Here is a 26,298-nt window from a genome sequence, read left to right on the forward strand (position 1 = left end):
AATCGTGCTCCAAAATCTTAATTTCTTGGTGCCCCGCCAAAAATTTTCTGAGTAGGCTAGAAGTTTGGGTTTGGGTTTTGGGAGTTTTTTTTTTTTCCTCATATGGGATGCCAGGGATCAAAACCCAGGTTGGCCATGTGCAAGGCAAGTGTCTTACCTGCTGTACTGTCACTCTGGCCAGGGTAAAAGTTTTTAATTTCTTCACTTGCAGATGAGATTGGCAGTATCATTCCCAGAGAGCTGATAGATAGAACCTTATCCATCCGTATAGTAATATAAAAAAAATTATATATCAACTCTTTACTTCTCATAACAGCCCCCAATGTTTTTTTAATCCTACTTTAAGATTTTTTAAATTTCATTCATACCCCAATATACAGATTACATATAAAATAGAAGATAAAAGTATGAAATAAAATGTTAAGGCTAAAGGTCCAGATGTTCTCTGTCCAGTTTGATGGCCATTGTCTTGACAGAACCAAAGTGGGTTACATGTGTTTAATTCCATATTTTCCATACGACTTTGGAAATTAATCTGCATCTTAAGGAATGCATGTAGGGAAAGTTGGGAAAGCTTATCTGTCATCTGATGATTAATCCTTCATAGTTCTAAATTTCTTCTGGACTTTGACTTAAGTAACTTTTTTTCCCTTTTTGGGTCACACCCAGTGATCTCAGGGGTTACTCCTGACTTTGCACTCAGGAATTATTCCTGGCAGTGCTTGGGGGACCATATGGGATGCCAAGGATTGAACCCAGGTCAGCCGCGTACAAGGCGAACACTTTACCCGATACACAATCTCTCTGGCCACCTGAAGTAACTCTTATCTACTATAGAAACCCCCCACTTCAATCCCAGTCTCTTGTGCACTAATCATCTGATGTAGCTGTGTTGATAGGAATCCATGCTGACCAGGAATGTGTGTGTCTATCAAGTCCCTTTAAGGTCAAGGTCCTTCCCACATACGATGCCAGTAAAGTGACTGCCACTGGCCCTGGCCTTAGTTCCTATGGCGTGCCTGCCAGTTTGCCTGTGGAGTTCGCCATTGATGCCAGAGACGCTGGTGAAGGCCTGCTTGCTGTTCAGATAACGGTAACTAGAACTTATTTTCTACAATCCAGCTTCATTAGTAAGACCTCATTTCCTGGCTAGGCAGAAGAATAAAGATCTTTGTTATAACCAATTTCTGATGTGATTCAAATGTTTGTCACTTCCCACCCTGAAGTCAGTAACTCTGTAGAACAAGTATGCTTATCGGATAGGGGTGAGGGTGGTGCTCCGAGGGCCATGCTTGGTGGATCTCATATTATGCTCTCTGCTGTATATATTCCTGTTTAAATCTTTAAATGTTTTAAGTGACTGGTTGCATCTGTTAGGACTCAGATGCAATCAGATGGTCTGTCTGTCACATAATCTCCAAAGTCACTAAAGGGTGATGACAGTAAGGAGCCTGGGTGCATTGTGACTTCTCAGGGAAGCGGGTTCCCCATCTTGGTTTCTCTGTCCTACTCTGTGGTTTCTGTCCCTAAGATCTTCTCGTGGAGCATGAGGCAGCTGGTGCCCTGTCTCCGAACCATAGGGCAGACCAGAGGGAGGAAGAAAGGCAGCAGGGATGCCTTCCAATGAATCAGCTTGCTGATGAAACCCATCAGATTCCCTTGTAAGGTTGCCACTCCCTTCTCATTTGCCATAAGTTGATTACAAGTCAGGTGGCCACTTGTGATGTTTGAAAACAGATCTCATATTCTGGGAGCAAGTGCATTGCACCAAGAGCTAGGGTTCTGATTGCCAAAGAGAAGAGGGAGCAGCATGCATGTGTGAGTAGGAGCCTCTGCCCTTTCGCCCCCTAACTTTTCAATGGAATGAGAACTAAAGCGACATTCGTTTACTTAACAGTAAAACAGTAGTAAAAAATCCAACTTTACCCTTCATGTTGCTAAAAGGCTCCGACCATCTTTTTTTCCCTGCTCCCTAAATACTGGGGTTGTATGAAGCCAATAGTACTGGCAGAGGTGTTAATATGTCCAAGTTTTCCAGGGGTAGTTTCTGTATCCTGATAACTGCATTCTAAATACGTATCTCTGTGATCCACAGGACCAAGAGGGGAAACCCAAAAGAGCCTTTGTCCACGACAATAAAGATGGCACATACACTGTCACCTACATTCCTGATAAGACTGGACGTTATATGATAGGCATCACCTATGGAGGAGATGACATCCCGCTCTCCCCCTACCGCATTCGGGCCACGCAGACAGGCGATGCCAGCAAGTGCCTGGCCACAGGTGAGTGCAGATCGTGGGGAGAAGGATGTGCTTTGTGGAGTGGGGACTTAGAAAGTTTGGTGCTAACCCTTTACTGTGTGATCCAGGCAAATGGCCAACCACTCTGAGTTTCTCTGTCAGACTGAGATGGAAGATCTTGCTTGATACCATTTAAATTCAAGAAGTTCTTCTAAAGATCAGAGACTGTTTCACAGAGTTATTGCAAAAGTTAGGTGAGGTCAGTATCAAAAGTGCTTAGCAGGATGCTGGGCCCAGAGAAGCTATTATTATGTGATGTTTGAAGTGGGTGCATTGTTGAAATCTACTCTGATGGCTGCTCCCATGAAAAGCTACATTTGGAGCCTTTCTTGAGTTAGATATTCAAGATTTATTCAAGAGCATTTCAGGTCAGCATTAAAGAAATTGAAGAATCTAAGCTTTCCCTCAACACTTGAGACTTATGTCTCTTGGGAATTTTCCATGAATATTTGAGCACTCACAGTTCCTTCATGATCTAGATAGGCTCTTAAACTTGCAACCCCTTTTTGCCCTGGAAATGCAACATGGGCAAACACTGTCGGAAACACATAGGGTTCATAACACAGCTGATTTTGAATTAATTTTTGGATATTGTATGTTCAGAATTTTTCTTCTTGCCAGATTTTTTATGAGCTGCACATTTAGTTAGCAGCCCCCTATGGGGTCATGTCCCATAGTTTAATATCTAAGACACATGACAGACATTGCATGGGTCCCTCAATTTTCTGGTGTCTTTTATTTGTTGGTTTTGTTTTTGCTTTTTGCATCTATACCTAGCAATACTTAGGAGCTGCTCCTGGCTCTGCACGCAGAAATCACTCCTGGCAGTGCTTGGGGATCCTATGGGATGTTGGAGATGGAACCCAGGATGGCTGCATGCAAGGCAGATGCCCTACCCACCGTACTACCACTCTAGCAGGTCCCTCAATTTCTATGAACAACTCTTGCAACCTTGATGCTGTTCAAGCAGGTTTCAAAACAAAAAGCCCCATCTTGGGGCTGGAGTGATAGGTCAGCAAGTAGGGTATTTGCTTTGCATGCAGCAGACCTAGGTTCTATCCCTGGCATCTCATAGGGTTCCCCCCCCCTACCCCCAGCAGGAGTGATTCCTGAGTGCCGAGCCAGAAGTAAGCCCTGAGCACCTCTGAGCTTGACACAAAAACATAAAACAAAACCAAAACTACAACAAAAAACCTCCCCATCTTTAAATAAATATGCTTTTTCCTAAATAAAACTAAACAGCAATCCACCTCTTAGTTCTATTTCACATCTTGTCTTATTCTTCTGAATGGAGAAAGAATTCTGGTTCTCAGGACATGCTTGTTCATTGTTCCCGTTGGCCCTTTTGGGCTCCCTATTGCAAAACTGGGTTCATTTTGAAACACTGGTCATGCTGCCATTTCCAAGTCTGAACCTAGGACAGTGATTGCCTTTGCTGACCAAGGGCATGGTAATACTGAATAGGGAAACTCTCCTTGGTTCTTGGGCCCTGTTCACTTCCTGAGCTCAGACAGAAAAGCTCTGCTTACTAGGGGCTCCCAGAGGCCACACCTCCCACTGCGACATTCTAGGCCTTCCACAGACTGGTTCCCTTCTGCCCATTGTCTGAACATGTTCTGAGCAGTCTTTGCCAATGTGCCTTCACACTTTCACACTTCATGATGTTGTGTGAAGAGAGAGAGAGAGAGAGAGAGAGAGAGAGAGAGAGAGAGAGAGAGAGAGAGAGGAGAGAGAGAGAGTGAGTGATCATTGTTTGGGGGCAGAGATCTTCTGTTTTCCCTAGCTAAGAGTACGCTTCCTTACACTTCCTTCAGAATTCAGCCATTCCCTCTTTCTTGGGAAGTCCTGTGCCACTGTGGCAACCCTGAGATATGAATTCTTAAGTCTCTTAGAAGACTTAAGTCTCATGGAAGTGCTGCAGCACACATTTCTGATGTCCTCTTACAGTTCCTATGACCTACGTTTCCCTCAGCATTTCCACAGCAGGCTGGACTGGATTCCTGTGTCCAGCTTCCGTCCACGTTAGATCGTGTACATCTTAAGAGCAGTGACTGGGCATTATTTACCCTCTACATAACCGGCTTAAGAAAAGGCCCAGGATATGTTTGCTTCTGCTCCCCTCGAATGCTGGCAAACCAGGTCTCACATTTGACTGGTCCTGAGAGCTTGCAGATTCTCTTTAATATCAGTGCTCCCTTGAACATCCTTCCCCAGCTCACTTCAGCCTCCTGTGTAGAGACTGTGGAAGTCTCCCCTATACACACAACTCAGATGAAGGTGATTTATTCCTGGGCCTCCATTCTCCCCTTCTGCATTTGTCTCCAGGACCTGGAATTGCCCCCAATGTGAAAACCGGCGAGGAAGTGGGCTTTGTGGTTGACGCCAAGACTGCTGGAAAGGGAAAGGTGACATGCACAGTTCTAACCCCAGACGGTACTGAAGCTGAGGCTGATGTCATCGAGAACGAGGATGGCACCTATGACATTTTCTACACAGCTGCCAAGCCGGGCACCTACGTAATCTACGTGCGCTTTGGTGGTGTTGATATTCCCAACAGTCCCTTCACGGTCATGGTAAGGAGAATTCCTTTTCAAGAGCACACCCTTGACAGCAAAAACAGTACAGCTGCCATTGCCATTTGTTAAAACCTGGTTAGGACATTGCCTTCTGTTGTTTTTTTTTTTCACTTAAATTTTTTTCTTCCTTAATCAGCCATGACCTTGTAGAGTCCTAGAATAATTTCCAGAAAGACCTTTAAACTCTAGGATGCTAAAGGACTCACATAGATCATGAAAGTATGTGTTCTGCTAACAGCCTTAGGCAGGGTTCTGGCCTAAGCCCAGTTCAAAAAAAGTATAGTTTGACAAAAAAAATACTCATGAGAAAGACAGCACAACTTTTTATTTGGCTAGTTCTTCTTCCTCCCCCATCTCCAGGGCTGGAGGAGAGAAATTTCTGATTTCTGCTTTGTCTAGAAACTTGGACTGGTATCCCAGGACTCTGAGTACCTCCAACTGTGTTTTAGAAAGATTCAGAGGGCTGGAGCGATAGCACAGCGGGTAGGGCATTTGCCTTGCATGCGGCCGATCTGGGTTCGATCCCCAGCATGCCATATGGTCCCCTGAGCACCACCAGGAGTAACTCCTGAGTGCAAAGCCAGGAGTAACCCCTGTGCATCGCCGGGTGAGACCCAAAAAGCAAAAAAAAAAAAAAAAAAAAAGTTAGAAAGATTCAGATTTTGCATGTGACAAAGGGAATAGCTTATATTTGATGCCCAGAGCAAAGAGAATAAAAGGAAACCACTAGGCTAACTTCTGGGCCAGGTAATAGCTAGACTCTTAGACTTCTCAAACCAAAGTGACTTTTAGATCTTTCTCTTAGTATTAAGGTTCTTTAGCCAGGGGAGGGGTTAGAATCCATAGGATTGCTCCCTCATTCTACCTTCCAAATGAAGCATGGTTCATCCCTTTTACAAACGAGCTTTAGGAGCAAGGATCAGACAGAGTGTGTGGAGTCCATCAGGCCTGCCCTGGGTGGATGATCACTTGAGGCCTTAGCAGCTGCTCCATTCACCTCAGAGTTCACAGGTGAACAACCACTGATCAGCTTCACGATCTGGTCCTTTGCACAGTCTATGGAACCGCTTCTAATGATTTTCTTGAATGCAGCATAGGAGAATACAAAGAAAGACTCTATTCAAAACAGAAGCCCTCGTCTGTCTTCCAGTCTATAATCTGCTGGAGTTTCTGTTTTCCCCTTTCCATAGATATTTGTTTATATGTAAACATTGGGCCCAAGGTCTGGAGGCTTTTATTTCTCAAGGATATAAACACTTGTCAACTTTTGACAGTGTTCATTTGGGAATCTTTTTCTCCTTCAGGCAAAAAGGAAAGGCAACTTGACAGTGTATGCCCTTATTATAGATGACTGAGAAAACTGCTATAGTTTTACAGAGCTGGCCTGAACCCCCGTGGCTCTTGTCTGGGTGGGTAGAGTTGAGCAGCATGGGAGAGCAACCCCCAGGCAGTGCTTGCAACCCGTCCAGTGCTGTGAGCTGGGGCTTAAACCACCAAGAAGGGGCTGATGGAGAAAGTGAGTGTGAAAATATCCAGGATTACTTTAGTGGGAGCATCAGAGATCTGAAACAGGGACCACCAGGCTCACGAGGCATCCTCCGAGCTCTGGAAAACACACTGTAAGATCCTCTTGTAGACTCTGCCCGCTGGCCACTGTTAATGGCAAAATGACCGCCCCTGCCCTCAACACCTGCGCCTGGATGGACTGGCTTTCTGTTCACTGGCCTCTGGTGGGGGATTCTCTGCCTCCTTCTGGAGACTTGGGGCCAAAGGTCCAATGAGCACCCAGTTCCCCTTCCACAATAGGTATCTGGAGGAGAACCAGCCACTGGTTCAGCTCAACAAATGAAACGTGGTCAGCAGCCTCTCTCCCACCCCTGAGAAGTACTGGATCAAAGGCTAGCATGTAGCCATGGGAAGATCTTCCTGCCAGTGATGTGTCACTGTCTAGAGGGTACCAAGAGGGGATCCCTCCCGTGATTTTAGGGGCCAGAGAGATAGTTCACGGGTTAAGACCTTGCATACAGCCAATCAGTCCTCTTGATCTTCAGCACTACCTATGGTCCAGGAGTGATTGTGAGCACAGAGCCAGGAGTAAGCCCTAAGCACCACAGGGTGGGGCCCCAAACTTTCCCCCCACTCACTGCTAGATGAGTTTATAAAAAACATCAGGGTTAGGGCCAGGGAGATAACCCAAAGAGCTGGAGCATGGGCTTTGCATGAGAGAGTCCTGGGCTCGATCTCTGGCACCATCCAGTTCCCTGAGCACTACTGGGAGTGGCACCCACATGCCCAGCCAGGAGTAGTCCCCGAGCACTGCCAGGTGTGGCCCCCAAACCCAAAACCAACACTTTAGGGATATTAACTACTTTATAGATATATTAAGTCAAGAGACCCCTTCCCCAGTCTTGTGCTTGGAGATAGCCCGGGGTAGATTTTCTGCTGGCACCAGAGACACGTCAGGTTGGAGCCCAGGTTATGACACACATGTGGCTTTGTGACCTGCTGCCTTCCCGGCATGTGCCCAGACACCCTCCCTGTCCCTCGGGCATGACGCTGCTGGAGAAGCTTCCCAGCCCTACTGACTGACGTCATTTGACTGACAGCTGCCTGCACATACATGCACTTGCTGTCTCCACAAATGCACCGGTGGGCAGCACTCACCAGTGGGCTTCCCTGCACCTTTTCCTAACAGACCTGATCACTGGAAATGGGGTCACATTCTCAGTAGGCCTGTGGGCTTGGCACTGGGAGGGGCACCACCTTCCTCTCTCAGAGGTAGTGGGAATGCTCCTCGCTGGACCAGTTTGCACCCTGTGGTCCAGCAGGTGGGGGTGGGGGAGCACTCAGGTGCGAGGGTCTGCTGAGGAGACCCTGTCCCTCTCCTGATTCCCAACTAATCTCCATTTGCCACTGACCAGGCCACAGACGGGGACGTCACGGCCGTGGAGGAGGCACCGGTAAATGCATGTCCCCCTGGACTCAGGCCCTGGGTACACTTTCGGTTTTTTCCCTGTTGTGCACTTCCATGTTTATTCAGCCTTCATTTCAGAAAACCTGCACCTGCTTCTGGGGCTTGCTTAAGGCCTCTGGGTGTCCTGGTCATTGGTTTGTCCTCAGCTGATCGGGCCATCACGATGATCCTGCTTTCTCTGTGATAAAACCCACCCGTGTTGTCCGCCACGCTCCATGAATTGTCAGCCATCGTGTCTGTGATCACGCTCTCCGCCGTGTGTCTTGCGTTCTGAGGGAAAGACAGGATGCTGTCACCAGCCCCCGGCTGGCTCTCCATGCCGCCGTGTTCTGCCAGGGGGGAAAGCCACCCGCTGCTGCCTTCTGCCACTTAAAACGCACCTTCTGTTCCAGGCCACAGCAACTAAACCTTTCCACGTGGAACTTTTTGGGACTCACAGACATTGCTCTCACTTTCCCACTCTTCCTGTGGGCACTGCTGGGAATTTTACAAGCCAGTTGCTGAGTGGTTTTTAGCTGTGGTTTTTCAGCTTGATGCCTCCAACCCCTCAGGTTCCGCTCCTGGCCTGGAGCTACCCCTTAGACCAAGCCCATCCTGCGTGGGCAGACACATCCCCAAATCCGGGCTGCACTGGCTTGCAAAAATTCCCAGCAGCTCTGCCCCCTGTAGCTTTCCTAGACCCGCATGTCCACATTACCGCTTGACCACTGCTTCCTGTTTTCAGGTCACAGAAGAGGCCTATGTCCCAGTGAGTGACATGAACGGTCTGGGATTTAAGCCCTTCGACTTGGTCATTCCGTTTGCTGTCAGGAAAGGGGAAATCACTGGTAAGCTCTGGTGTGAATGCTGGCTTCACCCCCTCCCTGCACCAGCTCTTGGGAACGTTCCTGCACCCCCACCCAACATCTAGGGTCTTCAACCCGCCAGTTCTTGCTCCAAGAGCCCCTGAGATGATAGAATATTACATGTTTATGTCTTTCTCGAGAGGAGTGGTTCATTTGTAACTTGCATGACATCCTGGAGAGAGCCTGTTAGCTCCCGAGGTTCAGCGCTGCAGTGTTTAGACTCAGCAGCTTCCGGTTCCTCCTGCCCCCACCCCCCTTTCCTGCTGCTGATCATTTCCCCACTTGGATCTCGAGGTCTAGTGTATAAGAATTGTTTCCTCTCGTAGCCCTCACTGACTGTCTCTTCAGTGGACAGTTTGTTAATTGATCTAATGACCCTCGTCTTTGCAAGCAGCTCTCATCTGTCAGGGGCAGAAAGCACATTACTTACAAGCCTCCTGCTGCATTTTGTAGAAGCAAACCGTGACAAAGTAAAAGCAAGCGTCCCCTATTTTTCTGGTGTGGGACTTGGATATTTTCAGCAGCAGGAGTGTTCTTGGCTCTGAAAATTTTCCTTTGGAAGGTGTCCTGTGCCTCTGCTCTCAGCCTCCCGGGGGCTGAGTGGGAGTTACTGATGGGCCCATCGCTGTCCCCTTGCACCCCCCACAGGAGAGGTGCACATGCCTTCTGGGAAGACAGCGACGCCTGAGATCGTGGACAACAAGGATGGCACGGTCACTGTCCGCTACGCACCCACGGAGGTCGGGCTCCATGAAATGCACATCAAGTACATGGGCAGCCACATCCCTGGTGAGTTGCACTGGCCTGGCCCCTTGCCAGCCTAGCTCGCAGGACGCCACGATCGGGGGCTCAAGTATCTGGAAGGCATACAGATGTTCAGACAGCTGTTGTGCAGTAGGGATGCAGAGCCCGTGAAACCAAACAGCCCGAAGTCCCAGAACTAGCCCAGTTCCAAAAGGGATGGGGGAACCCAGCACCAGCTCCCGGTACAGGTCCTGCAATCCAGGCTGGTTTGTCTTTTTCCTCTGGGCTTAGTGGCCAGAGGGTGAACTGGAAGGAAGTGTGAGGTGCATCAAAGAACTTTCTGGCTGGCCTGCAGAACCCCTGGGGTTGGAAGAAGAGGTTTTGAGAAGAGTTATCTTCTTATGGTACTGATGAGGAAAGCCAGCTCTAGTTTCATCTACCAACCAGCATGGTTATTCCTGTCCCCTTTAAAATTATTTTCTCGTTGTTTAACTTGTTTTAAATTTAGTATCTTGAATAGGCAACACATCCACATAGTTTGAAAATGCTGTGGGGGTGGGGCAATGGCTCAAGTGATGAAGCACATGTCTAGCTGGTGTAAAGCCTTTTCAATCTGTAGCACCACACAACCCTGTCACCAGTACCCGGGGTCACCCTGGTCATCCCCAGAACTGCTAATGGCCCAAGTGGCCCCTGACCACCACAAACCCAAGTACCACTAGCCCATGCCTGGTTGAGCTCTGGAAAATGCCTCTAGAGAAACAATTTTAATGATGTGAAAAATGATTTCTTATCTTCCTTCTGTTCTCTCCTTGAACCTGACTTTTTTTTTTCATTTCTAATTTTTTGGTGGTGCCAGGCGTTGAGCATGCAAGGTAGTGTTGCATTTTTTTGTTGTTTTTTTCTTATGCATGGGATGTATGCATGTGAAGTAATGTTGTTTTAGTTTGAATATTATCTGTAATGTTGGATTTCAGAATATTTTTTTATGTTGGATTTCAGAATATTTTTAAAACTTTGTAAACAAATAGAAATAGAGATGCTTAACTCCCACCCATCTACAACTACCTTTTTCCACACATGGTAGCATGATCCCCAGTTCTCTCCTTGCCCTTTTTTTTTTTTTCTGCTTTTTTGGGTCACACCCAGCGATGCTCAGGGGTATTCCTGGCTCTGCACTCAGGAATTACTCCTGGTGGTGCTCAGGAGACCATATGGGATTCTGGGAATCAAACCCGGGTCGACTGCATGCAAGGCAAATGCCCTAACCACTGTGCTATTGCTCCAGCCCCCTCTCCTTGCCCTTTTTATCCAGTGCTATATTCAGGGGAGTTTTGCATATCTGAATAAAAGGCATGTCTTTGGGCTGGGAAGATTGCTCAGGGGTTAAGGCACTTGCCTTGTATGCAACTGACTGGTCCAGTTCCTGGTATTATATATAGTTGCCTGAGTACCTCCAGGAATGATCCCTGAACAGTCAGAAGTAAGCTCTGAGCATGGGTCTAGCTCGACTCCCCCATACCCCACCATTTGGACGAGCTATTACTTATTTAACTACTTCTCTTGAGAGCATCGAGCTTACTTCCCACCTTTTTCTGTTGCTAGTCCTGCCAGTCAATATCCTTTTACACCCACCACCTGACCACTGAAAAAGGCATGTCTGTGTGCCGGGAGGGCTTTCCTGGCATAGGCAGATGCCTTGGACCGTTTGGATAGCTCTTGCCAAATCACCCTCCTGTGGGACTCTTTCAGTTCACCTCCCCAGCAACGTGGAGAACACCTGCGTTTCCACAGAGTTGCTAGTAAAGCATGCTCTCCAGTATGTGGGCTGTTGCCAAGTGGCAGTTGACAACACAGCATCTCAGAGTTACTCTATTTGTATTCCCTCATGAATGAGATTGAGCAACTTTTCTGTATGTTCAAGTACTATTTGCATTTCCTTTTCTATGAACTTAGCATTTGTATTTGTGGCCTAGCCTAGTTTCTTTCTTCTTTTTTCTGTGATTTTTATGCATTTTATTTTCATAAAGTAGTTCACAATAGTTCATTACAGATAATATTCAAACACCCACCCCAACAGCAAGCATCTTCCCACAACAATAAGAGGGAAGTGTGTGAAGCTTGTTGTATTTCATTCTGGAGCCATTTAAGCCCATATATAAGAGAATACAAGCAGGTATGTAAAACCAAACAAACATGTGCTACAGTGAGCTAGAGTACAGCAGTGTACATCAGTGGGCTAGAGTATAAGAGGTTGGGCAGCTGCACGCTCCAGGAAATACTGCATTACTTTCTTCTGGGAGCTTTATTTTATAGTCTCTGGATCTTGGCCGTTGATGAGATTATATGGCCCCGGGGGCAGTTTCTGGGTGTGACTGCCTAGCTACTAGAAAACTGGGGAGCTGGGGTTAGGAGGCTCAGTCCGGATCCGAGCAGGCTAGGAGATCTCAGCCACAGGTCTCACACACCTGGGTTCCTCTGCTGGCTCCTTCATGGGTGAGGCTCGTTGGAGCATGTGGAGAGTGGTCTTGAGCATGGCTGTGGCTGGGTTCTGGAGGTTTTCAGCTGCCAGGGTTCTGCTTGGGGCGGGGAGGGAAACTCAACCCAACCCCCTCCAAGGTACCTCGGTGAAGACAGCCTGGAGCGGGGCCAGGACATTCTGTGTTGCTCTCTCCCAGGAGCTTTATTTTATAGTCTCTGGATCTTGGCTGTTGATGCGATTACATGGCATGGGGTGGGGTGGGTGTGACCGCCAAGCTGGGTTCCTCCACGGGTTCCTTCATTGGTGAGGCTTCTCCGAGTGTGTGGAGCGTGGTCTTGAGCATGATGGTGGTTGGGTTCTGGTGGTTTTCAGCTGCCAGGGTTCTGCTTGGGGTGGGGAGGGAAACTCAGCCCACCCCCTTCCAAGGTACCCGGGTGAAGACACCTGGGGCAGGGTCAGGACATTCTTTGTTGCTCTCTTCCGGGAGCTTTATTTTATAGTCTCTGGATCTTGGCCGTTGATGAGATTTCATGGGCTGGGGGCAGTTTGTGGGTGTGACTGCCAAGTTACTGGAAAACTGGGCTGTGGCCTACTTTTTCTATTTGGTTACTGCCTTCTTTTTATATCAGTGTTGGGGAACAGTTTAAATATTGGAGAGACCAGCTCTTTGTGATAGGAGTTGCAAATATTTCTCCCACTTTGATGTTTGCTCTGGTGTATGTGTTTACATGCATGTAATATTTGCTTAAGGCAAAAATACTTCCCCTGCCTCTATTGAAACACTCTAAAGAGGTGGGTGCAAAGAACGTGCAAAAAAAAAAATGTCTTTCTCCTTTTCCTTTTCTCTCTACTGCCTGTCTTTCTTTTCAAGTGTTTGTCTTTGTCCCTACAAACATGCACACAATAGAATAGAATAATGGTACAGATATTAGAGAGTAACTTGCCTTATTCTCTCTGATACAACACGTTCTGCATAACCGTGCAGGTCAGTGCACAGAGCTCCGTCCATTTTAATGATCCACCAGGAGTGGATTAATGGTTTCCAGCCAACCCACTATTGTTGGGGGCAGCAGAGATTTTTTCCTAATTTGTGTCTAATTGCTGTGACAATGGAAATATTTGCATAGGGCTGGGAATAGAGGTGGGTCAGAGGACAACTTGGAGGTTGATTTCCAGGGACAGGCTCTCAGGACCTTAGATTTGGAAAGGCCTGGCAAAAAGTCCCCCTTCCCTGGGCCTCTCTAGTAGGACCCCCTTTAAGTGTGCTTCTTTTCTCCACTCTGCAGATATTTCCTCCAGTGGAGCTGGAGTCCGTTGCTTCAGCTCCCTTCAATCTGGCAGCCTCGGGCTTGTTTTTCTTGTACAATGAGTAAAAGATCAGTATTGTCCCCCCTACTCTCCACAGCACCTCCCCCTCGGGTGTCCTCCCGCAGAACCGCCTTTTCTGCCTGTAGTTAGGACATACCAGGTATGCATTGCCCCCTCACTGAGCCCCAATTTTCTTTTGTTCTTTACAAACCCAGAGAGCCCACTCCAGTTCTACGTGAACTACCCCAACAGTGGGAGTGTCTCCGCCTATGGTCCGGGCCTGGTGTATGGAGTGGCCAACAAGACCGCCACCTTCACCATCGTCACTGAGGATGCAGGAGAAGGTAGTGTGTGTGTGTGTGTGTGTGTGTGTGTGTGTGTGTGTGTGCGTGCGCGCATGCATGTGCATGGACGTTTTATGTGCTTCGAGGCTTTGGGCCTTCATTTGGACACAGTCCAGAATAGCATTTTGAAGTATGGTTGTTGAATATTTACCTTCCATTTTCTCTTATAAATCTTACGCGTATGTTTTTGACTTTGTGTAAATTTTTCAAGTCCTTTATGGTTTTTGTTTGTTTGGTTTTTTTTTTGCTTTTTGGGTCACACCTGGCAATGCACAGGGGTTACTCCTAGCTCAGCACTCAGGAATCACCCCTGGCAGTGCTCATGGGACCATATGGGATGCTGGGAATCGAACCCAGGTCAGCTGCGTGCAAGGCAAATGCCCAACCCGCTGTACTATTGCTCCAGCCCCGGTTTTGTTTTTTTATTGAAATAGGATTCCTATGAAGTGGTTTTTTGTTTGTTTGTTTGTTTTTGTGGCTCCCCTGCAATCTAAATGTTTGGTTCATGACTTTTCTTCTTACTTTGGCTTCTGTTTGTAAATCTGAGCATGCTGTGAATTATTGAATGGCCCATGCTAGACAAAGCCCTGTGCCCGTGCCCCTTGTCTTCATTATGATTTCTTTTGTTGTTTTTGTTTGGGGGCCACACCTGTCGATGCTCAGGAGTTACTCCTGGCTCTGTGCTCAGGCGTCCTCCTGATGGTGCACTCCTGGGTCACTCCTGGGTCAGTGACCATCTGGGATGCTGGCAATTGAACCTGGGTCAGCCGTGTGCAAAGAAAGTGCTCAACCCTCTGTACTATTGCTCTGGTCGCCCCATGACAACTTCTCAAACTGTGCATCTCATGGGATTTTTCATGAGGCATTTGGTGTGTGGCCAGCTAACAGTCTGTGTGGGACCCTCTTCCCTGTGTGTATGATTGACACCACATGCTCCTTCTTTTCACTCACGTATATGGAATAGTAGCGAGATCTCCATGGTTGCTGGTGGAGAAGTTAAGTGTGGGTGTGGAATCTGAGTGGGTAGTTCACCTTGTAAATCACTTTGTTCTGGTATCCACCCCTTGACCTTCACTCACAGGGCAAATGTCAGCCTGACCACCCCTGGATGTGGGCTGCCCTGGATGATCCCTGAGAAAATAGACCGTCTTTAGCTTTCCCTGCTTCCATTCACAGGGGGCTTGGACTTGGCGATTGAGGGACCCTCAAAGGCCGATATCAGCTGCATTGACAACAAAGATGGCACATGCACGGTGACCTATCTGCCCACTCTTCCGGGCGACTATAGCATTCTGGTCAAGTACAACGACAAGCACATCCCAGGCAGCCCCTTCACTGCCAAGATCACAGGTAAGAGACCTGGCTTGCGGGGAGCCTTTCAGACACAGAGCAACAGACTAGACGTCAGAGAGTTTAGGTTTCCTTAAGGAACCTTTCTTGAGGAAGACCTGGGGGCACAAGACCCACCTCGGGTGGGCTCAATTTGTCCCCCAGCTGATAATCCAGGGAAAATTAAGCACATCATTTGCATTAATCTGTGCCCTTCAGGTGACAGCCTGTAAATAGGAGGCTCTGTAGGAACAATCAGTGACACTTACTGGATGAATGAAACAAACTTGTGTGTGCCCTTCCACATTACTCCCTCACAGAGGCTCAGTGAAGCTCACAAGGAGTATTCCAGGCTTTGAGGAACATTATCCAGCTCAGAGTCCATGTTCTTGACCTGTCATCCTGGCTGCTATCAGGTCCACTCTCAGTGCGTTATTAAGATCCCTGAGATGTGAGCCAGGGTGTTAGACCAACCTGAGCAGCAGCCAGCAACCGTCCTGGGTGGAACCTGAGTAATTACCTGAGGAAGGCCCCGGGGGAGATCCGGCAGGTGCCTTTCACCACCGAAGACAACTTTAAGAAATGTCTTAGGTACTGGAGAGATAGTACACTAGCTAGGGCACTTACCTTGCCTGCAGCTGACCCCATTTTGATCTCTGGCACTGCATATGGTCCCCTGAACACAGCACCAAGAATTAACTCCTAAATAATGCCATTTGTGGCCCAAATTCCAAAAGAAAAGGAAAAAAAGAGTGTTTTATGGGCTGGGGAGATTTCTCCAGGCAGAACACACAGGCCTAGCAATAGGTAAAGCCCTGCGTTCAACCCTGAGAACCGCTACGGTGACCTTGGTGGCCCTGAGCACTGAACATTTGAACAGAGCACTGCTGGGGATGGCCCCTGTGTTTTCTCGCACATGTAGTCTGGGGAATGAGAGATTCTCACTGGGCTGCCTTTATGGTTTGCGTGCAGGCGGTCTGGGTGTGATGCCTCGCGCTGTGTGGTCTGTCTCGCCTGGCACAATGCCAGGAGTGACTCCTAAGCATAGAGCGAGGGGTATCTCTCGAGCACCACCAGAGATGACCCCAAAAAGGTGGTTTGTGAGGACCCCCAAACAGCTCTGCCTTGATCATTCAGCAGATGTGTGGAGCAGCCAGTCTTCATGGGCTGGATCTGCTCATTGTCTGAGCAGATTTTTTTTTTTTTCCACTTAATTGGGTGATGCACTCTTGGCTGTTCATCTGTAAACAGCTTGTGGAGTAAGGGCGCCGGAGCTGGGGTGAACCATGTAACAGACAGACGCCCTGTGGGGGGGGTATTTCCTAGATGACAGCAGACGCTGCTCCCAGGTGAAATTGGGCTCTGCCGCCGACTTCCTGCTTGACATCAGCGAGACAGACCTCAGCACGCTGACAGCCAGCATCAAGGCTCCGTCTGGCCGAGACGAGCCCTGCATCCTGAAGAGGCTGCCCAATAACCACATCGGTGAGATCCCTTTGGCTGGAACTGGGACATCACGGTGGGAATTCAGGGACCTCTCAGTTCTGTCCTGGAAATGGGGTCCTCAGTGGCATGTGATGGGAAGACCCATTGTCTCGCATGCATGCACCAAAGTCATGCCTGTGTTTTGATGCTGACCCCTGTCCTAGACACTGCAAAGCCAGGACGAAAGTTGTGTTCCCTTTCTTCTGAGTGCATTTCCCTTCCATGCCCTCTCTTCATTCCCTTCCCTCACCTGCCGAATTCAAGTCTGTCTTCTCTCCAGGTATCTCCTTCATCCCCCGGGAGGTGGGTGAACACCTGGTCAGCATCAAGAAGAATGGCAACCACGTGGCTAACAGCCCCGTATCCATCATGGTGGTCCAGTCTGAGATTGGGGACGCCAGCAGAGCCAAAGTCTATGGCCGTGGCCTGTCAGAAGGCCGAACTTTTGAGATGTCCGAATTCATCGTGGACACAAGGGATGCAGGTCTGTGGGGGTGGTCTTGAGGCAAAGCTCAGCGCTTTCAGGAACTGACTTTTTATTCCAGTGGCTTTAGCTTTTCATCCTACCAGCTCCTTTTTCTTTGAGCATCCTCCAGGTCGACATTATTATTCCTGCACTGGCGTTAAACCTCATGCCTCTTGATGAAGTATTAGCTTTGTATTCTAGACATAAACAGAGAAAAAAAACAAGTTCATATGGCTTCAACTCCTTGAGGCATTGGAGCTCAGAGCCACAGCAGTCCAAAGTGATCCAGGTGTCAGCATCTGGACTCCTGCCATTGGCTGCACTGCCTTGGCTTTCGTGGGCTCACCCCACGCAAAGGATGTTGGTTCAACGGGCCAAAGATCATGTTCCACTTCGCAGTGCTTTTGTGGACATGAGACCTCTCCCTCCCGGTCCCTCCTTGAGATGGTCTGAGTGAGGCTGGCATCTCAGCTGCACCTTCCTCTGCCTTGGTAGATGACCCCAGACAGTCACTCTCTCATTGTGTCCTACCAGCCTGGAAATCGATGCATTCTCTGGGGCAGGGGCCTGGCGAGGTTCTGGTTCTGCTGGGCAGATGACTGCCATGGATTCCCCCTGCTCTTCTCTTGAACCTCACCTTGGGCTTTTTTCGTGTTTGCTCTAGATGGGTATAGTTTCAGATTCCAAACTCTGGGGCCTGTGGCTAATGACAGACCCCGAGTCGGTGCTTGCAGTTCCTGCTCAATGGGCAGTGTCCTGGTCAGCAGTTCACACAGGTCCTATGCCCACTAGGGCACGAAGGGAATTCCAGGAGAACAGGGTTCTGTGCTCTGTTTCCCTTCCGGGCTCTCCCCCGGGGCTGCCAGACCTTTCTTCTCCCCCGCTGTCGGAGAGAGCCCCCTGAGTTCCCCTCGGTGGCTGCCTTTCCCCCTCTGTGTGGAGCCGTGTCCAATGGGACTTCTGGGTGACAGGTTACGGCGGCATATCCTTGGCGGTGGAGGGGCCCAGCAAGGTGGACATCCAGACGGAGGACCTGGAAGACGGTACCTGCAAGGTCTCTTACTTCCCCACGGTGCCCGGGGTCTACATTGTCTCCACCAAGTTCGCTGACGAGCACGTACCTGGTAGGCCTGGTAGCCCACTGCCCTGCCCGTCTGTTGTCTGGAGGCTGCACAATGCCACGCGGGGGTCTCCGGACTGCTCTCAAGGGTCTTCTCGCTTCTTTCAGGGAGTCCATTCACCGTGAAGATCAGCGGGGAGGGAAGGGTCAAGGAGAGCATCACCCGGACCAGCCGGGCTCCATCTGTGGCCACTGTCGGAAGCATCTGCGACCTGAACCTGAAGATCCCAGGTGAGTGCTAGTCAGCGGCCACCACGGCCTGTCCCCGCCTACACTGGGGGTTGTTTCATTGTCTCTTTACTGGTCAATGAACTGTTTATCTGACACCATTTTCTTCTTCCCAATGAAAATACCTTTATTAGGCCCCCCTGAGGGGGAGGGGCGGAACAGCCAGGGCCGTGGATTTGGGTCCACAATCTGCAGAAGAGAAGGACAGGGAGAGAATCCCGGCCTCTGCAAGTTCCTTGGTGGGGCCAGCCCGGTGGCATCTCAGTGCCAGTCATCTCTCTCAGCTGCCGAGTCACAGTGAGGGCTGGGTTAGGAGGCTAGTGATAGTGCCAGAAGATGACGTGAGACCCACTTTTCCCCTGTGCCCCAGGGAGCAAGCCCTCCATCAAGGCCACTGTCTGCTGAGATGCCCCCTCCAGGAGCCCGCCCTGGGGGAGAGGAGTGTGTGTGTGGTGGGGGGGCGCTTCCTCCTAGAAGCCAGCCCTTGTCCCAGTGTCATAGATCTGCCCAGACAGGACTTGGCCATGTCTTTTGATGGAGTGCAGGAGGTGAGGGGTCAGGGCGGGTGTTTTCCGGACACGGTGGGTCCCCTCTTGGCTAACGAGTCACACCTCTTCTGCCTTCTCGGCCTGCTCTATGGGTTCTTCCTGGACAGGTACAGGGTGGGCCACTCTGGTGTGTGTCTGGAGAGCACCCCACAGAGAGTGGCAGAACTCAACAAAGCCCATCGCAGAGGGAGTGCCGCCCCTCCCCCCCACCCCTCAGGGAGGGCATGGCTCACACTGGAGCAAGTGTCAGGGCCCAGGTGTCTCCAGCCTCATGAATGCCCGTGGCTCCGTCTCCTGCTACATGGGTGTTTCTAAGGACTGTGTGCTGGGGACCTTTGCACAGCAGAAGGTCCTCTCTCACCAACCTCTTCAGTGCTCGCCTTCCCCACAGTGATCTTCATCTGCGCACACTCATTCCTTTCTCTCTTTACTTATTTTTTTTTTTGGCAGTGGGGAGCAGGGGTGGTTTGGTCTTGGACTTATTCCCTGCGGGTTCAGAGGACCCTCTGGGGTGCCAGGTCAGCTGAATCCTCACCTCCTCGAGGGTCTGTGCTTTGGGACAGTGCCATATGTGTTCAGGTGTTTCTCTGGCTCCCTCCCAGCACTGTGCCAGGGATTCCAAGATCTGCACTAAGTTCTGAATCACTGCTCAGGGGAATGAGTGTGAATCTGTCCAGCCTCCCACGATGGCAGCCAGTGCTCACGACTGAGGGCTTGTGCTTCTGTTATCCCTGTCGTAAGTGGCTCCTAGGAGACAGGCAGCCCTGGGCAGCCCAGAACGTGTGCCCTAATAAGTTCCTGTTCCTACCCTAACTTCTGGACTGGAGCGATAGCACAGTGGGTAGGGCATTTGCCTTGCATGCAGCCGACCCGGGTTTGATTCCTTAGTCCTTCTCGGAGAGCCCGGCAAGCTACCGAGAGTATCCTGCCTGCACAGCAGAGCCTGGCAAGCTACCCGTGGCGCATTCGATATGCCAAAAACAGTAACAAGTCTCATAATGGAGATTTTACTGGTGTACACTCAAGCAAATCGATGAACAACGGGGTGACAGTGCTACAATGCTACCCTAACTTCTAAGTCACTTTTGAGAATGAGAGTTGAGTCTTTCATATTTATCCTTGCCTGTTCCCCAATATTTTGACCAATAATTGCTTTGTAAAAATCACTGTATCACTGTCATCCCATTGCTCATCAATTTGCTTGAGCGGGCACCAGTAACGTCTCCATTTTGAGACTTGTTACTGTTTTTGGCATATCTAATACACCACGGGTAGCTTGCCAGGCTCTGCCATGCGGGTGAGATACTCTCGGTAGCTTGCCGTGCTCTCCGAGAGGGGCGGAGGAATCGAACCCAGGTCGGCCATGTGCAAGTAGAATGCCCTACTGCTGCACTATCACTCCAGCCCACTTATAAAAAAAGCATAAGATTTAGGAAAATGTCTTATGTTCTCAATTCAACCAATCTGATGGAAGGATATGCTGGTTTTATTTCTTTGATGATTTGTGAGATGATTATTTGGTTTTTAGTTCTCATTTCACAGATTATTCTGTCCCATCTCCCCCAACCCTTTTGCCCATTCTCAAGGAACTTGTGAGATTCGCCCTTATCCTTTCTCTTAAATCTCTCCTGGATTGGTTGGACAGATAGTACGGAGGGAGGGAGTAGGGTAAGGCAGTTGCCTTGTGCATAGCTGACCTAGTTGGATTTCTGGCATCACAAATGTGCCCTAAGCACCGCCAGGAGTGATCCTTGAGCAGAGAACAGGAGTAAGCCTTGAGCACTGGGCTCGGGTGTTGGTTCAAAAATTGTTCATCTCTCCAGGCTCTTGGTTCTTTTCTGTTTTGTTTTGTTTTTTTGTTTTTGGGTTACACCCGGCTCTGCTCAGGGGTTACTCCTGGCTCTGCACGCAGGAATTACTCTTGGCGGTGCTGGAGGGACCATATGGGATGCCAGAGATGGAACCCGGGTTGGCCGCATGCAAGGCAGACACTTTCTCCACTGTAGTATGGCTCCAACCCCTCTTGGTTCTTTTTAAAAAAAAAAAAAGTTCTGAACGCTGAGGGCAGGGTGAGGGTGTTTGGGCGGGTCATGTGCTCTACCAGTATAGTCTCAGCCCCAGCCCCTCTAGGCCTCATTGTAACCCTTTCAGACCCATAATATCAGATGACGGCGTGAGACCCACTTGCCCCCTTTTGACCTAATTGATTCTCTCTCATCAGAATGGAGGATCACTCACAGACTCCAGATGTCCTCAGAAGCCAGGCGCCAGCACCCTGGCTGGCCCTGTCCTCAATCTCCCTTCCTCTCTTTGTCTTCAGGCTGAGTCATGAGCTGCTCCATCCAAGTCCTGTGGGGCTGGAGAGTGCAGTTCCACACAGGCTGTAGGTGATGGCACGACCGGGCCACTGGGTGCGGCATGCCTCTCTCCACCAGTCAGTGCGAGCATGTCTTTGGCATGGCATGGGCACTTTAGATGGGGCAGACCCGGCCGGCTTCCTGGAGTTGGTGACCCAAGGCATCACTTTTCTGAAAGCATGACCCTCAAGCTGGGTTTCGCTCAAAGCTTTGCCTCACGCATGGTTTCTCCGTTGCCATCGGGACAGATCTGTGTTCACCATGTTTTCTACATGTGCTTTGTGTTATTGCCTAAGAGAAATGCCAAGGCTTCTTGACAATGAGAAATGATTGCTCCTGGTTTTTCACCCTCAACAGCCTGTGGAAAGGAGCCCCAAGGAAGCATGGCTGATGGCCACTTGGCACGTTCAGCCTGGAAGCACCAAGGTTGTCAGAGATTTGATTTACCTGCTGTAACTCCACGGCAGAGTCACTGCAGGGAACTAACTCAGCTCCCGCCAGGAAGGCTGTCAGAGTCCTCAGTGAGGCGAGAGGTGTCAGTGGCACGAGAATGTTCTCTGCACTGGTGGTGTGGGGAGGGATCTGCTCACTGCCTCTGGCCACAGCTGCCCGGGGATTGGAGGAGGACCAGTGTTGGCCCGAGTGGGAGGAGCCCGGAGTCACAGCCAGGCTGCACCCGCCTTACCCACTGCCGCTTACCCGACACATGCTGCTGCACCCTGCACCTTCTCCTCACCACCACTTCCTGCCCCCTTTCAGAAATCGATGGCGGTGACATGTCGGCCCAAGTCACCAGTCCCTCTGGCCACGTGACCGAAGCGGAGATTGTACCTGTGGGGAAGAACTCGCACTGTGTCCGCTTCGTGCCCCTGGAGATGGGCGTTCACACAGTCAGCGTCAAGTACCGTGGCCAGCATGTACCCAGCAGCCCCTTCCGGTTCACCGTGGGGCCACTCGGGGAGGGGGGTGCCCATCAGATCCGGGCAGGAGGCCCTGGCCTGGAGAGAGGAGAAGCAGGAGTCCCAGGTAAGGTCCTGGATGAACATCTTGTTTTGCAAGGTGTGGGGTGTGTGTGGATTGGGGGCATATTTTTTAATGCCACATAACAAGATATAGAAACCAACAGTGGTCTGGTACCAAGAATAGACCCACTGGGTGATGGAGCCAGCAGGCCCTGATTTGAATCTCAGTTTTGCTCATCTGAATTGTGGAGCTTTGAGGAAGTCCCACAGCCTATGTCCTTGCTTATGACATAGGTACTAACTTCAGTTTTAAGAACACAAAAAATTGGTCCATGGTAACTATTAATGATCACGTCGTTCTCCATCTTTGAATCCTTCCTTCGGGAATGCTAAGTCCCAGGGAATGAATTTTGCCAGAGTAGAAGGTCTTAGCTTCAAATTTGTATTTGTGCCACATCACCCATTTTATCGGATTTATTTCTTCTTGGGGAACCTGGGGCTATACCTGTCCCTGCTCAGTGGCCCATAAGGTACAAGGAATTGAACTCCGACTTCCCACGTGCCAGACAGGCTGCTCCGGCCCTGGGCAGGTGCATGACTGGGGAAAGGAATTGGGAGCAGCCTGTGCCCTCCTGTTCCCAAAGACCCTGTCCATGTGACGGCTGGTCAGGGAGCACCGTCCAAGGCCTGCGGTTCGGTGGTCAGAAGTGGCTTCTCACCTGCCACTCAACGGGGCCTGGAATGAGGAGCTGCATGTCCTGAGTTTCAGGGGAGCGGTGTGTTTTCAGAAGCACCTTGAAAGAACACAGTAGAACTCTACAGAGCCAACTATTGGGGGTGGTTGGTGGGAAGATCCATAGGGTGAACTTCAACATCCTCATCTTGTTCCGATGTGATTTGGGTGTACTCCGAGGAGGCCAGATTTCCCACCATCTTCAGTCAGGCCCAGTGGGGCTTGGGACTGTCCAGCAGCACCTCCCTGGGGGTCTGCACAGAGTTCAAGGAAGAGAAAAGGCCTGTCTGCGAGCAGGCTGGAGAAGGGGGCGGGTCTCACCAGCTTGCTCACTGACTGGCTCTCTCTCTGTCTCAGCTGAGTTCAGCATCTGGATGCGGGAAGCCGGCGCTGGGGGCCTCTCCATCGCCGTTGAGGGCCCCAGTAAGGCCGAGATTACATTTGATGATCATAAAAATGGATCCTGCGGTGTGTCTTACATTGTCCAGGAGCCCGGTATGTTCTCAAAGGCCAGTCTTCCCTCTTTGTCCCTTGTTTGGAATAGAAATTTGTCAAGCTAGCTCAGGTAAATCAGGACTCTGCAGGGTGCTTGGAGAGCATTCCAGAAACTAAATTGCAGGATATCCAGCTCGGCCTCTAAGAGGCAGGGATATTTTTTTTTTCCTCCTTGTTTTTAGTGTTTGGGCTATGCCTGGCTTGGTGTCAGGGGTCACTCCCAGTGGTGGGGATTGAACCTGGGGCTCGTACATACAAAGCAGCGCTTTGGACTGTTGCCCTAGCTGGGAGCAGGAATTCTTCTCATTTTCCCTTGTTTGTTGGCTTCTGTGTTTTGCACTTTTGTTCCTTTCTTCCTTCTGTACATTGGCCAGTTGCTGTGTCCACCCTTGGCCAGGGACTGGTATGGCTTCCTCAGATTGAGAGCTTACTCAAACATTTTTTGCTTTTTTGTTTTTTGGGTCACACCTGGCGATGCTCAGGGGTTACTCCTGACTGCACTCAGGAATCACTCCTGGCAATGCTCGAGGGACCATATGGGAGGCTGGGAATCGAACCCATGTTGACTGTGTGCAACGCAGACGCCCTACCCACTGTGCTATCGCTCCAGCCCCAAAGATTTCTTTTATTTCTGTTTGTTTGGGGGCGAGGATTACTCCTGTCTTGGTGCTCAGGCATCCATGTGATACCAGGGGTTGAACCTAGGCCTCCCACATGCGAAGTGTATGTTCCAGCCCTTTGATCCCTCTCCTTAGCCCTGAAACAGGGGGCCATTGACCCCTTGACATCCAATGAGGCCTATAGGGACCATTCTCAGGATAGTACTTTGAAACTCATAAAATAAGCTATGTTGGGCTGGAGCGATAGCACAGCGGGTAGGGCGTTTGCTTTGCACGCGGCCGACCCGGGTTCGAATCCCAGCATCCCATATGGTCCCCTGAGCACCGCCAGGGATGATTCCTGAGTGAAGAGCCAGGAGTGACCCCTGTGCATCGCCGGGTGTGACCCAAAAACCAAAAAAATAAATAAATAAATAAATAAATAAAATAAAATAAGCTATGTTAAATTGTAAAGGAAATAAGTTGTATTACAATGTAGTTATCCTATTCAATTCTGAAAGAAATGGTTAACAAACATAGCGCTGTCTGAACATTATCATTAATATGTTAGATTACCGGATTTTGATGTCAATTAACTGCTTTAATTTCAAAAGTGTTAAGTGTCAATGATATATGTCCAGATATAAGAAAAAAATATAAAGTGACATACAATATCTGATATTTTGGGTGGTGACAAGTACTTACAAGTATTTACTATGATTTCTTGTGAGCATTTCTAAAGAAAGCAAATGCTACAGTTTCAACTATTAGTGGAAATTAATGTGTCCTAGTTATCCCATTCAACTTTCTTGGACCTCAACTCTTATGCAGATCATTGGTGGTAGGTGGAGGTAGGGCCCAACTTGAGAGTATTTCAGCCTTTGCCCAACTAAAAAGTCAGGTCGGCCAGTTACATCCAGGTGAGTGCCCCGAACCAGTCAGCCATGAAGGGGGCAGGTCTCATGAAGACAATTTAGCCTAGAAAGATGGGAGGCCACACTCAAGTGTCTGAAATGATGGAATTTCTCCTGTCCTCACAGGTAACTATGAGGTCTCTATCAAGTTCAACGATGAGCACATCCCAGAGAGTCCCTACTTGGTGCCTATCATCGCGCCCTCGGACGACGCCCGCCGCCTCACTGTTATGAGCCTTCAGGTGAGACGCAAGGAAACATCCCTCTGCTTGGCCACAGGCTGACCAGTGCGAGCCCGACTCTTGAGGCCACCTCAATCTTCCCCAGGGCCACGGCGAGATGCTGCCAATGGCCGAGTCACTTCCTGCCACAGTCAGCTCCCCCACACCGGAGAGAGTTGGGGCACGCACAGACAGAGCCACAGTCAACAGAACACCTCGGTGTTTACAGACATGTTTGGTTTTTGAAATATTTATTCAGGGGAAACAAAGGAGGCTTGTTAATCATTTATGGATAAGGAAAGCTTTCAAAGAAAACAAACAAAAAAACTAACAGCCCGTTGGTGTATCACCTGTTCTTACTGGCTTCCGTTACCTCAAGAAAGCCAACTGTGGATGGGAAGACGGCTCTCGGGCTGGGCACATGCTTTGCCTGTAGGAGGCACAGGTTGATTTCCCAGCTCCACGTAACCCCCCAAGCACTGTTGGCAGTGACCAACCTCTGAGCCATTGTGCCTCAACCCTGATACCCGTGCCAGGAGAAGCCCTAGGTATCACCTGATGTGACCCCAAAAGAGTTCACTGGGATTTATTTTTTGATGATTTATTCAAGTGAGGTGCCATGTCAAGAACTATCTCAGTGTAACCTCATTAACCCCGACAATAGGGAGATTTGTAAGTTTCTCTTGGCCCCACTTTAAAGATGGAGAATGTGAGGTGCAGAGAACTTATGGCTCCCTGAGGAGCCACTGAGTCCTTGAGGCTCGAGTTCACCTTCCTTCTATTGCCTCCTTCACCCCCCCCACCCCCCCACCCCCCGGCACTGTGGACCGTGATCACATAGTGCCACCTATTGGGATGTCAGGACAGGCTTTTCTTTGTCTTAAAGTCAGGCTTACAAAGTAACAACCGTTCGGGACCCATCTGAGTGTTTTCTCTAGGATGTCCCAAAACTGGTTGGGCCTCTCGAGTCAGCAACAGGAATTCCGTCCGTATAGAAGAGCACAGAATCCCCAAATATGACTCCTAGTCCAAAGGGATTCCAATAGCCTCGAGCTTCCCACCCAGTTCTGTTCCCTTGTTTTCCATATGAGATCCTAGCCCCTTTCCCCGGGGAGTCAGTAGACTGCTCATTGTTCCAAAGTGAAGCAAATTTCAATCTAGGGGCCTGAGATTGATGTGGTCTCCCCCAGAGAGCCCCCGGGCACGAACTGGTCACTGTGCTGCCGATGTTTTTCTTGTGTTTCATTTAAAGGCTCCTTAACAGA

The 26,298-nt window shown here is 49.6% G+C and overlaps 1 protein-coding gene across 7 annotated transcripts in view; it reads left to right on the forward strand.

Moving 5' to 3' along the window:
• FLNB (filamin B) overlaps positions 1–26,298 on the forward strand; it is a 152,097-nt gene that overhangs the window by 112,717 nt on the left and 13,082 nt on the right. For 3 of the 7 annotated variants that reach the window (XM_004616480.2, XM_004616481.2, XM_055134729.1), the window contains 15 exons: positions 937–1,093; positions 2,096–2,285; positions 4,629–4,876; positions 7,801–7,872; positions 8,578–8,680; positions 9,347–9,487; positions 13,448–13,576; positions 14,753–14,926; positions 16,232–16,390; positions 16,671–16,874; positions 17,828–17,980; positions 18,085–18,207; positions 21,869–22,135; positions 23,162–23,299; positions 24,939–25,054. In XM_004616480.2, the coding sequence (XP_004616537.2) occupies positions 937–1,093; positions 2,096–2,285; positions 4,629–4,876; positions 7,801–7,872; positions 8,578–8,680; positions 9,347–9,487; positions 13,448–13,576; positions 14,753–14,926; positions 16,232–16,390; positions 16,671–16,874; positions 17,828–17,980; positions 18,085–18,207; positions 21,869–22,135; positions 23,162–23,299; positions 24,939–25,054 (2,374 nt within the window). The remainder of the gene's footprint in view (positions 1–936; positions 1,094–2,095; positions 2,286–4,628; positions 4,877–7,800; positions 7,873–8,577; positions 8,681–9,346; positions 9,488–13,447; positions 13,577–14,752; positions 14,927–16,231; positions 16,391–16,670; positions 16,875–17,827; positions 17,981–18,084; positions 18,208–21,868; positions 22,136–23,161; positions 23,300–24,938; positions 25,055–26,298) is intronic. The other 4 variants (XM_055134727.1, XM_004616482.2, XM_055134728.1 and 1 more) reach the window with 2 other exon arrangements.

Source organism: Sorex araneus, chromosome 4, assembly GCF_027595985.1.
Source record: "Sorex araneus isolate mSorAra2 chromosome 4, mSorAra2.pri, whole genome shotgun sequence".
NCBI classification, from domain to species: domain Eukaryota; kingdom Metazoa; phylum Chordata; class Mammalia; order Eulipotyphla; family Soricidae; genus Sorex; species Sorex araneus.